Genomic DNA, 12,938 nt, shown 5'->3' with positions numbered 1-12,938 from the left:
GCCTCTAGAGCAATGTCTCGATTTAATAGAAAGCCTGCTGGGAAGGGCTGTGGGGTGGATTCCTAAAGTGTTCCCGACCTCTGCCAAAAAGTGCAGAAATTGCCGGACCCTTTTATAAAGTTATAATGCATGGTAAGCACGTTCCTCTGTCCTGTTTGGTGAGTCACAAGTGAGAGTCACGACTGCTGAACAGCTGAGAACAGCATTTATGGCTCATTGTGGAAAAAAGCAGAACGATTTGGCTATGGACACGAAAGATGTGTTCTTCCTATGTACTGGGAAATAATGATGCTGCACTCTGTAGTGTTTTTCACTGACATTTTAAGGGATTTCCTGTCAGTCCTACTGTCACTTTTAACTGCACCCCGATCTTTCAGAAGATTTGACAGTGATAATTGCATGGTCACAGGGACTCTGGCCCGTCCTGGCATCCTTTCTGATAATGCACAGTGCTATCTTCTTTGTGGCATCACCCTGAAACTGGTGGTAGTGATTAGGGAACAGGCTATTTCTCACCAGGAGTGGAATGATGAAAGCTCTGCCTGCACGGCTTTGTTTTGCTGTGTTGTTTTTTGCTACGGTTCACAGTATGTTGTGAGTAGGCTCGCTATTGAAGCGATGCTCTAAGTTAACGAGCAGAGCCAATTTTGGGTACCTCCACTCTGGGTCATATTGAGCTGTTTTGGCATTTCCAGCACTGGCTGATCTTAGCTGAACCCTGGCACATACGTGTGTTTGTTGTTGCTTCAATTGCTTTTTCAGCTCCACAAAAATATATCAGAGCATCTGTATTTGGTATGTTCTTTTTTTTTTTTCCTTTTTCTTCTTTTTGAAATGTTTTAGCTGTTGATGCCCCAAGGATTAAAGCAGCAAAAGATCGTGATAAAAATGTCTCAGAACATTAGGGAATTGTGAACGTTGGCTGGCTCAGAGGGAATCTATTATTTACAATCTACTGTATCAAATTCAGCTTCCACCAAATTAGAAACTGATTTTTGTCGTTGTCCCTTTTTAATCTAACCCCTTGGTTAACTCGGGAGAAGCAGCTTCATAAATCACGTGGACATCTATGGATATTTTTTCCCCCTGCCAGCCATTGCTAGGAATAAATGTTCATCTCCCAGTGATTCTTATCAGCCAGTACACTAAGAATAACATTTCTGTTCTGGGCTTGACTTTCTGTCTGCCAAGAGGAAAATTGTCTTTCTAGTGTACCTTGCAAAACATTTTTAGGGAGTGAAAAAAAAAAAAAAAAAAAAAAAAGGGAAGATTTGCTTTGAGGTGCTTGGGTTTAGAGAAGTTCATGCCTTGTTTCATAATTGTAAAGGGAAAATGATAAATAATATCTTACATTTCTTAAAGCCATTTCATAAAAGCCATCCATTGAAAATGGGGAAACTGAGATAAACGGTAGCAAGATTGCACAGCAAACCAGGAACAGATCTTGCCTCACTATTCAGCTGAGTAAAACCCCTTTTTAATTTTTTGTTTATAAGCATGTGGCTGCTGTGTCCTCATCTCTCTTGCAGCATGAAAACAGAGCTCTGGTTTCGATGGATCTTGGAACCAGCTAGCTTTGCCACCCCAAGAATGGTCGCTGTTTTCTTGATCTTGGAGACAATGGACAGGTTAGCTCATTCACCAGCAGCTGGAAGGGTAGTTTATAGGCTAGCACATAGTCTCTGGGAGCAGGCTGCACAGGAACATAGAAGAGACAACGAAGTGGGTAGGAGGTAGGGACCTACATGCACAGTGTCATAAGGTTGAACTGGTTTTGCTTTTTCTCACTCTTTGTCCATCTGACTGCAGCCTTTTACCTCACCTGATGTTGTCTTTTCTGTTTTTATTCTATTCCCCCCAGGTCGGTGGCGGGTTTGGATAAAGAACCAGACCTTGTACACATGGAAGCCCGGACAGCTGATGGACGTGAGTGCCTGGAGCCAATGCTGAAAAAATGTACTTTGAGTCAAGAATGGAATGGGAATTGAAATTCACTTTGCTCATTTTGTCTCCCCATTTACATTTTAATTGATAGGAAAAATGTGGGTCATGGGGTTTGATGCAAGACATATTTTTATCCTTCAACCCTGGGGGAGAATTCAAAGGCTGCAGGGCTTCTGTCAGTAGAGAGGATGGGCAGAAGCACAATCTGTTGAGCTACAGAGCAGTCTATTCTTCTCAGTATTTAACTTTTTTTTTTTCAATATCATGTATTTTATGTGATTCATGTATGAATCATGAAGAGCTTAGTTGCCATCGCTGTGCAGTACAGCCTCCATGCATTTCCAGAGGTGTTCAAAACAGCTAAGTTCTTCCTAAGAATCTGAGAAAAAAAATTGCTTACGGTCAGACTCCTCTGGCCAGAATGTCTCTATGCCCCATGGACCCTTTGACTTGTTTTGAAAGGATTTTTCAGTTTTGCCTAGGATGTGTGAATAGGTCCTCCATACCAAAACGTTACATGCCTTGAAGAGATGCCTGGATATAAAGTAAGAAATAGGAAAAACAAAACAAAATCTTAACCCCTTGCTGAAATGAATGTAGCCACATTTTCAGTAGAACACATTCCTCTGTAACAAACCTCCAACAAAAACAGCGTGTATTAGAAACTGACTTTCTCCACCACTCTCTCTACAGTACTTTAGTTATTTCTTACAGGATTTTTAGCATGCTAATGAATCTCTTTCTGGGGTGAAGCCAGCATTACTCCAGCTCAATACTACACACATGTAGCATAAAATGCTACAGGGGCAGTGTAAAAAAGCAGCATAAGACTCATGTTGTAGAGGATTTCTAAGGGGAAAATACTTTATTTTTGTTGGTTACAAACGTTTTTTCTTTAGTCAAGTGCTGTGTAGGCCAGATGCTGTGTGAACAAGCTTCTGTCTATCAGGGTGACTTCTCTGAGGCTGTGGATCTTCTAAAATCATTCATTGGCCTCCCACTGCTATTTAGTGATGGCAGCTGAATAAATAACCAGGCAATAAAAGCTCAGGAGTGACAGCTGTTTGTTGAATATGGGGAAAGAGCAAAACAGGCTGGCAGGTGGGTGGGCAAGGTAGGGAGGCTTCTTCAGTGTCTTTGCTGCTGCATATGCTGTTGTAGAGATTCTAGGAGAAGTGGCAAAAAACAAGTGAAGAAGTAAGTAAGTAGGCAAACAAACTGCTGATGAGGGCTGTTTTCAAACTAAGTTTATACTTGCTCACCCAGCTATTCGAATACTGTATTTGTCAAGGATGTAGATGCTTCATTTGAAAGATGTCTCCCCAGTTCACAGACAACTCTCTTCCTTCAGGCCTTGTTTGCTTGGGGGGTTGTTGTTTGTTCTTGTTTTAATGTATAAATTCAGCATTTTGAAACTGGCTGTTGATGTTATTGAGGGTTTCCCCGAAAGTCTGGCTTGAATAGTAGTGTCAGCAAAACAGGCCCCTTGCAAAGCATCGTCCCAGCAGGTGGGACCCAGTGGGCTGTGCTGGCCCTGCTGGGGTGGCCTGCTGAGGGACAACTCCAAAAGGACTCATCTCCCAGCCAAGCACAGCACAGAAGAACCATATTGCTCCAATTAGAGTTTTTAAGGCTTAAAAATGATGTTAGCTCGTGTTATAAAACATCGACTGCCTCAGAGCTATAGGCTCACCTGGTGTGAAATGGTACACCTCTGCGTGCTTAGGAATGGCAGGCTGAACTTTCCTCCTGGCTGGCTCCATAGCAAAAATGGTCCTCCGTGCTCTCACTGAAGTGGCTGAGGCACTTAGACCTGCTGGAAAATGGATCCCTGCAGTTATCTCCTCTTGGCTGGAAAGTTTGCGACTGAAGTTTTCCCTCGGTGGTTGGCATGAAAAGGAGGCTTTTATGATGCCTCTTAGGTCAGTCTGGTGGCTCAGGCATTTACTTGATGCGTTAAGAGACAGATTTGAGTATTCCCATTGCTTGGCTCCAGTCAAGAACTAGAATCCCTGTCTTCAATGTCCCTGACCATTTTAAAAATACACAAGTCTTCTAAAGGGGCATTTGTCTTTGGTGTGTGGAATTTGGGATCAGAATCCCAAACTTGACGATGTTTTTTTTTAATTTTATTTTTTCCTCTTTTCCTTCTTTAACAGTAATTACTCATGGGATTCAAGAACTGATCTAATACTGATTCAGACACTGGAGCCTAAAATACATAAATACATTCCATGGCTGGGAACAAACAGGTGGTGGGACATGCTAGAGTATTGTTCATCCATAAATGAGTCAGGGCTATCAATAAACTCAGGGAGCTGGGGGGTGGAAGTCCTGTTCACTCTTCTGTCATATGTCCTTTGAGACGTCTTGCTCCCTGGGTCTTGTCTGTCTGGTCATTAGGAATGGTTCTCAAAAATAATCTGCCCCAGTACATTGTCTCTCTGAATATTTGCAAGATGCTGTGAATTCCAGCGCCTAGCTGATCTCAAGCTGTTCCTGTCTTTTACGGCAGATCAAAATTTTCACTTTTTTTTTTTTTTTTTTCAACATCTTGGCAGAGCTATTGTAGCTGAATAATAATCTAGGCTTGCGTTTCTAAATTATAAAAACATGTAGGAGCCTTGGGCACTGTACCTTCTGCCTGGGTGTAATAGCAGGAAGGATGGGGCTGAATGCAAGGGAGCTAATACAAATACATGGACACATGCACCCACAAGTGCTCCTAGGAAAGATATATTAAACTTCATGATGTTTGGTGAGATAATCTCCTCACTCACAGGTATGATACAATAAACAACGTTTTAATTACAGAGAAAAGAGTAAATTAAAAATAAAAACAAAACTTGAAAGATAAAACGAGGTAATAGTAACTAAGTCCTGGGCAATAATAACATGCACCAAATTCTCATTATGGGTGACCATGTTAATTAACAATGGGGAGGTGTTTTGAGCTCCTCAGCTGGAAAATGCATATGCCTCTGGGAAAGTCACTCTGTAATCCTAAGTGAAATAAGTTTGTTGGAAGGGTTTGTGGGGAGGCATGGATGTTGGGATTGGAGCTGCAGCAAAGCCTTCAGGCTGCTTGATGTCCATATTGCCTCATTCATGGGTGGGCTGAGAAAATAGCTGGCTGTTAGGTTACAAGCACAAGAAGATTTTGAGGCCAGCTAGGAAATAGGGGGCACTTCTCAACTACTTTTGCAGTGAAAATAAAAACAAACAAAAAGAAAGAAAAAGGCTAATTCTGCTTTTGTCTGAGACATTATATAAACAGGAAATACTCCCCAGATTGAAGCCAACTTCTCTTAAGGCATGCATCAACCAGTGAAAGGTCAGCAAGGCTTCATAGGGCTGCACAGCTTGGGTGCATGCCACCTGCCCTTCTGGGGATCCATCCTTGGACAGGAACTTGGGATGGTTTCTGGCTTTCAGTCATACTCACATATGAGCTGAGTGCTGGGCAGATAACACAGGGGCAGTTCACCATTTGACTTACAGAAAAATGTGAGATGTTCTGGGAATTTAAATATTGAAAAGGAGATGCTGATGATTTTATAAGATAGTAGTTTAGAGTCTTCTGGGATTATTACTTTAAAAAAAAATCCTCAGAGTTTTGGAATATTATAATTTAAACTGTTGGTTTGGGTTTTTCTCTAGTCTGAGCCTCTGGCCTTGCAAAATATCCACATTGAGGTTTGTTAAGCTGCATGGCACTTTTTCTTGCTTAGAAGTTACTGTTTATTATACCCTGTCATATTTTTACCTGACTGTTTTAAAGGGGGATTTTTGTGCGTGTGTGTGTTTTAAAGGGATGTGTTTTAATGGGAATTATTTTTCATTTTATGTGGGACATCAGGAAGAAACTCAAAATTAAACTTAGTTTTATATACAAAGACAGGTTTGAAGATCTTTTTTTTTTTTTTTTTTTTTTGTGCCTATGTTTTCTTCTGCAGGTTTTGTGTTGTAAAATATATGAAAATAAATAAACAAGTTACTAAATGGAAAGTGGATAGGGCACTACCCCCCTTCTCCACCACCATCTTCCTGTGAATATTAATCGAGTGCCATTCTTTGAGTATATTTGATTGCTGGTGTAACACACTCGAAATGACACATTTCTCAGCAGGCAGGAAGCTAGTTGTCATGTCAACACTTGTGGTTTATTTGCATTTATTTGTGACAGGTTTTTATTCCTCCTCCCATTCTGTCACTCAGCAGCAGCAAATTATCCCCTTTTTGGAAAGATAAGAATATCCTGGCGACTGTGTGGGAGAACATAGTGGTGGGAACGAGCTGCTAAAAATATAGCTCCTGACCTCTCCTCCTGGTTCTGCCTAATTTTAGTGCTACCTCGAAGAACAGGTCAAGGCTGCTGAGCTCTTTTGGTTGAATGGCAATATGTAAGACCCTCTTGTTTTCTCAGGATTTTCTTCCACCCACTGTAAAGATGCCTTAGATTCCACATTCAGGACCTAAACAGCAATTCTGGGTGAAGTCTGTGTATGTCAGTTGATGAGAAGCCTTTATTTATCCCAGCAAAGGATCTGGCCTCTGTACTGCTGCTGGTATTTTATGCTGGGAGAAAGCACAGCCAGTCTGCTAGTCCAATTATTTGGCACTGTCTCTACGTTAGGCATGTTCCACCATACACCATATGCATTAATTACATCTAGAAACTCTGAGCTGGCACTGACAACTGTTACTGCTGCTTTATCACCATCACCCTGCTATGCTTTCAGTGCAGGGCCAGATGTATGCAACTGCTCTGAATCAGCCACGTAGCTCTTATTGACCTGGAATTCCCAGTGCCTGTACCAGGTCTGCAGCCTTTAAACACAGGCTTTTAGTGATGCAGTTGGGCATGGACATTTATCAGATTAAAATTTGGTTGATTTTTTTTTTTAAATTCATTTGACCTGCTTTGTGTTCTTTTTGCATTCTTTGGGTCTGTCGGTGGAACTAGGCAATGGAAGGTGAATGGGCAAATCTGTCTCTAAATACAAGAAGGCAGTTAGTTGAGTGTCAGAGGATCTCAGTTGTGCCCCCACTGCTTTGCAGTTAAACACGTTTTGCTGTTTCTAAAGACACAGATGAAAAACAATTGCAAAGGTTATGGGATGGACAATCCTATAAGAAGTTTTGCTGGGCTAATTGCAGCCCATTGGAACTTCTTTTATCCTTTTGGGTTAGTTCAGCAAGGTTCTTGTTAATAGGTGCAGTCATGGGAACTAAAACCACTGCAATAAGCTCACCTCAGTCATTACGAACTCACTGTTTTCATCCTGAATGGTATGTTCTCACCCTTTGTAGAAAAGTCAACAAGTGCTTGAAGCTAAGAAGCCTTTAAAAGTGCTGCAGTGTAAAAGATATGACCCTTTTATCATTGAAGCCATCATTTTAGTTGTATTTTCATTTTCTTCCTAATTTGCAGTTTTCAGAAGAGCAGTTGAAAGGCAGAGATGGCATATTTAGATTACATACATCCAGAGACACAATGCCATGATTGTTCTGTTTCATGAGATCCTTTCTTAGCCTGAGTGAAATGACGCTTAATCCCCTGTAACCTCTGCCAGCTTGTTGGAGGTGAGCCCGTCTCTTCTTGCCACTCTGAGCATCTGGCTATATATCTGCTTTCTCATCCAGGCCCCTCTATTGAAGCATCTTGACTGCCTTATGTCTTCTTCACATTGTTCTCCCAGTCCTGTTCCTTCTCTCAGGTAATGCCAAGGACTAGCAGGGCATGCCATTACTGTGAGGGTCTTCCTGTCCTCCCTCCAGACAGAAGTATTTTACATCTATTGTATGTAGCTACTTTTAGGACTCTTCAGCTAATCATGCTATTTCATGTCCATGGTGTTTTCCTACCTAGCTTATATATGGCTATAATAACTGTTAATTTGGTGATAAACTTATAATTTTCACGGCAGAATAAATTAAATTTAGTAGTGCTGGTTTGAACTTCTTTTTTTCCTTGCATGCTACTCCCACAATAAAAAACAGTTGTCAGGCTAGGGTATTTTAGGGGGAGAATGGAAATATAATACTCAGTAGGACAGTGGAATGGATAAATTCCACGTAGGTGGCTTTTGAAATCTTTTCTTCTCTGTATGGTATCATCATCGGTTTTCTGATGCATTTATGACCTGTACCCTCCACTTGTCAGAGGGATATCTGCACGATGGGAAAGGGAACAGTGGGTATGGAAGTGTGATGAATTCCCGACTCCAGTGAGCAGTTACAGTTTTAAAGGTCAGAGGTGGATCATGCAATAATGTCCAGTTAGTTGGAGATGAGATTAAGACTTCCCTTCAGGAGACCTTCTTCTGAGCTGCTGATGACATTTTCAGACAAGGTTTCTACATGGGTATTTCTCATGTGTACATATTCTCCCATTACAGACACCCACTATTTGACCTGTCGGATCCAGGAGTGCTCAGAGACCAAAAGGACTGGGCCATTTTCACGCTCCATTGACATCAGCTCCCTTGTTGTTCAGGATGAATATATCTTCATCCAGGTATGTTGACTCGATGAGAACGTGACAAGAATTCTGCCTTCACAAGGTATTTGTTCTGTGGGAGAGAGAAGGCATATTCTTAGGACAAATGTGTGGGACTGCAAACTGTAAGAGCAGGGAGTCTATATCCACCTACTTTAGATTGGCAATGCAGTCTGAAACAACGTAATTGATCTCTGTTCCTCACTTGTCTCATGTTAATCTGGTATATTTTAAAAGTTTGCTCATCGATAATCATGAGGGTCCACGTGTTTCGCAGAAACTCTATCTTGCTATTGTTGTGTCTACTTGAAAATTGCAAAGAAGCTACTGTGAACTGAAAAGAACAGAGAAGAGCAAAGGAAAGGTGTGAGTGATCATTTTAACAAATGGAAGGTTTATGCTAATTTGACAGTCAAGTAATGTTAATGGATTGAACAAAGATTTGTAGTGGGAGGTAAAATAGCAGAGGGATTGGAAAAAAGATGTTACAGGACACCTTCAAGGCAGAAGATGGCTGTAAATTATCCAGCTAGTTGATGAGGGTTTTGTAGGTGAGGAGGAAGTGGCAGAATTTTAGAAACTTAAGGTTTTGAGATTTTCTGAGAAAACATGGGCGGAATGGTATGAGGCCATCTCTCCCTATTTCATACCTATGGAGTTGTGAGAAGAATCATACGGTGTCTAAGAGAAATTCCCAAAGATGTGCCATTAGAGTGAAGACCATAGTCTAGGCTGTGGTAATTCCAGGATGTAGAGAACTCAGGAGACAGAGATTAGACATGATGATGAGGTGTGGAAATTAGATGAGAAGAAACTTTAATCCAGGTGGCAAAGGAAAGACACACACTTCCTTTTTTGACTAAGATAGGGTTAAGGAAAGCTCCTATTTTATTTATTTATTTATTTTAATACATACAAATCATAAGTTCTGCACCATTTATTGTGAAATTATTCTTTAAAATGGAAGTTTTGGTGGGAAGGCTGATAATATGTGCTGGGATAAGGTGAAAGACTAAATCCATATGACCCAGGAAGACTGCAATATGGAAAATGCATGCACATGAGTAGCGTAGGCAGTCTCCTCCTTGTGTGAGCAGGGGAGAGAGGTGCTCTGGAGAAGATTGATTGTTATGGAAGCCACAGCCCCCCCTCGATCCTCCCATGACACCCAGCCTTCCACTACTTCTCCTGGTGTTGGGGAGAGACCTGCTGCTAGAATACAGTGAGAGTGTAGCTGTTGCAGCTTAGTCATGATTTTACTAGAGGCAAAGGCTTTCCAATCAATAAATGCTGTTACTCACCAAGGAGTATTTTTGAAAGACTTTGTTAATCTGGAGGTTTATATCTGGCTGAGGGCATTGTGGAGCATTCAATTCTTTATGGTTAGCTTGAGGTCTTGCAGACATTCCTCATTGCACGGCTCTCACTTGTGTTACAGGAAGAATGCTCTGTGTAGAAGCTTGAGCTTGCAGTGATGACATCTGCCTGGTGTGTGCACTCCTCTGACTTAAATTAGCAATGACTGGAAACAATTGCTTCAAGTTAAAAAATAATAATAATAAAAAAAACAGTTTGTATACAAATGTGTGCATATATTTGTAATACTTCGAGTGATTTGGATGCCCTCGGTATTGTTTTGTTTCAATGTTATGGGTATTCAGAGTGAAAATTATATATCCCCACTTCTCAAAAATTTTAAATGCACAAACTAAACATTTCTACTGGTTTGGGCAGGCAGGAGACTCTCCCTTTCACAGGTTGCCTATTGCTTTTCCCTCTTTTTTGCATCCCTCTTGTGGGAATGCAAAAAATGCCTGGAAACAGGGCACAGACCAAGCCCATGTAGTTCTCAAGCAAGAAACAGACACTTCAGATTCACAGCACACCCCTTTCTGAGCTGAAGGTGTGTTAAATCCACCGTGTCCAGCATATGGTCGATGGGCTTTGCAGAGTGTTTGCTCGGTACATATGTAGGAGTACTGATATGTCCTGGATGTATTAATCTCCGAAGTCATGTGATGTAGCTGCCTATTATGGGATGTGTTGGATTCACCGTGTGCAATATCTCATGCATATCATTCTGTCTGGATAATCTTGGGCAGAAATATGGGAGCCAGCTCTTCTGAATTTCAAATATTAGAGATGAATAAATAAATATCAAATTAAATGTTAAGAACCTGGTGAGGCTTAATAGCTGCATAAAAGATAGGTGCATGAGCTCCCATCTGTCTGTGCTGGAACAAATCAGAAGTAGTGTTTTGGAGTAAAGAGGGTAACTCATTTCTTTTAATGTTCATCATGAAAGCATTAGGATTTTAGTCTAAGCCAGTAGTCTGTGTTTCTCTAGAGTGGACAGATCAGAACCTTCAAGGGCAATTCGTTTTATCCTACACACCCATTGCAGGATGAGAAAGGTCTCTCTCTGTATATTCTTTTGTCTTTAACATTAGAAGGCACCTAATTATAGCTTAGAGAAGACCTATAACTTTCCAACAGCTATAATAAGGGAAGGTGAATCCCAGCTATTGATATCAACATCTCGCATTATTTGTATGCAGCTATTCACCAGTGTATATCCATTCTAATCAAATTGATAAACAGGTCGGTAGTGTCAGATTCCTGGGAAGAATTAACCTGTATAACTGTGCTCTCAAAGCAGATTTGATGTTATGGTGCATAATGCTCAGGAGAAGGGAAAATATGGAAAATGTTATAGTGCCATTATAAATCAACACTTCCTTATGTGGAGTGTTGTTGTGCATCACTTCTGAAAGGATCTTGCAGAATTACAGCGGAAAAAAAGAAAAATAAGAATGATCCTATGCTTGAAAGAAACTTGCCTATGAAGAGAGGTTGAAAAGATTGGGACTAGGCAAAGGAGATAAATAACAGCACAAAATGAAAAATATAAAAGGTAATGAAGAGGGAAGAAGTAGCTACTAAGAGATAACATTAATCATTCTTATGAATAGAACAGTAGGTGATCATTCTGAACTTATTGATTGACTTTCTATTTGATTGACCACTAGTTGTTGAAGGATACCTAGCACAGCTGGAAGATTGGGTAAGTCTGTATAAATTGATACATAAAGAGAAAATCATGCTCTCTGTTTTGTGTATAAGATTTCATTCAGTTCACAAGATTGCTCTCTTGTAGCCAGAAGCCAATATCATCTCCTTCCTTCATAGTTAAAATTTGCATAGCTTGCAAAGTAGATCACTTATTTGTGAGAAAACCTTGTAATATTATCATATTAAGCATGAATTTATTTACTGTACACAAAAAGGAGCTAATCTTATGAAGGTGTATGAAATATTAGCTGCAACTTTGCCATTAAGGTGAATGTCAGTTATATTCAATTATAGAGCTGTGTACTAGTGAAGCCAGTAATTTAAAGCAGTACCACACCTGTCCCTGTAAGTGCCTTTGAATACTTTCTACTGAATTCGTATCACTTTCTAAAGTCAGGTGCAGAGGTAACCTGAAATTGTATATAAGATTTGATATCCTGACAAAGAGCTTACATTATAAGACTCATGGGTTAGGAACTATCTTTTGTTTTGTATATGTATCTAGGCTATTGATATTTTAGAGAATTTCTATGGTAAAAATAAATCAGTGTTATTCAGGGGAAAAGATTTTTCAAGCAAGTCAAGTATCAGTATGAGTAATAGAATTGCTCGGGTTGCTGAAAAGAGACTAAAATGCAACACTTTAATGAACGTGGGGATTATTTTGCAGAAAATTGTTTTGAGTGAGAAGTATTGTTTGGAGCAGAAACTTCTTATTTTTCTCTAAGCGAGCAAATAATATCAATGCTACTTAGTTCTTTAAAGTAGCTGTGAAAGAGCAGGAATGATCTATGTAAGTTTCCTTGCCAACAGATGAAAAAGTTCCACCGAAAATGCAAGAAAGCATGAGCAAATATCATTGCTTATTGCAAAGAGCGAAAAAGTCTGGGCTGAAAAATTCTCAGTGCAGTGTTGCTTATTTGTGGTGGTCTAAGAACTAATGGGGATATTAAAAAAATGGCATTGGGAATCAACTTTGCTGTAAAACCCCATTTTTTGCAGAAAGCAACGTTCAAGTGGGCAGTCCTGCAGCTGGCAGAGGGAGCTAATTGTTGCAAAGTTAAAGCCATTCCCAATTATGTAATGGTAATGTGGAGGTTATCTCAGGTGCAATAACTCAGTGGTTCCGTTGGGTGCCTGGAGTCCTGTGCTGGACAAATCTGACAACCAGCGGGGACTAAGGGCGTTCCCAGCTCAGTGGTGCAGTCCCAGGTAAGGACTGGATTTTCCCACATGTCTGGTGAGGGACAGTAACAACAATTAATCTTTCCAGGTTGTGTGGTATAAAGATTGCTGGCTGTACTGCTGTTATAGTGCTAGTGGGCTAAGGATGTGAGTGACAAAGTTTACAGGGAGAGGTAGTATTTTTTTATGGGATCAGAACTGATAGAGTTAGAAGAGGCACGGATAAGCTTTTGGG

General features: G+C 40.5%; 1 protein-coding gene across 1 annotated transcript in view; it reads left to right on the top strand.

The window, feature by feature from the left end:
* The window catches only part of SORCS3 (sortilin related VPS10 domain containing receptor 3), a gene marked incomplete at its 5' end in the record, with an annotated part of 274,223 nt that overhangs the window by 187,479 nt on the left and 73,806 nt on the right, over positions 1–12,938 (top strand). The window contains 2 exons of the mRNA XM_082764642.1: positions 1,862–1,926; positions 8,346–8,464. Of these exons, the coding sequence (XP_082620768.1) occupies positions 1,862–1,926; positions 8,346–8,464 (184 nt within the window). The remainder of the gene's footprint in view (positions 1–1,861; positions 1,927–8,345; positions 8,465–12,938) is intronic.

This window comes from Aythya marila, assembly GCF_965140915.1.
Source record: "Aythya marila genome assembly, chromosome: 7".
NCBI lineage: Eukaryota > Metazoa > Chordata > Aves > Anseriformes > Anatidae > Aythya > Aythya marila.
Note: the sequence above shows the minus strand (reverse complement) of the source record. Positions and strands in the feature narration are given on the sequence as shown.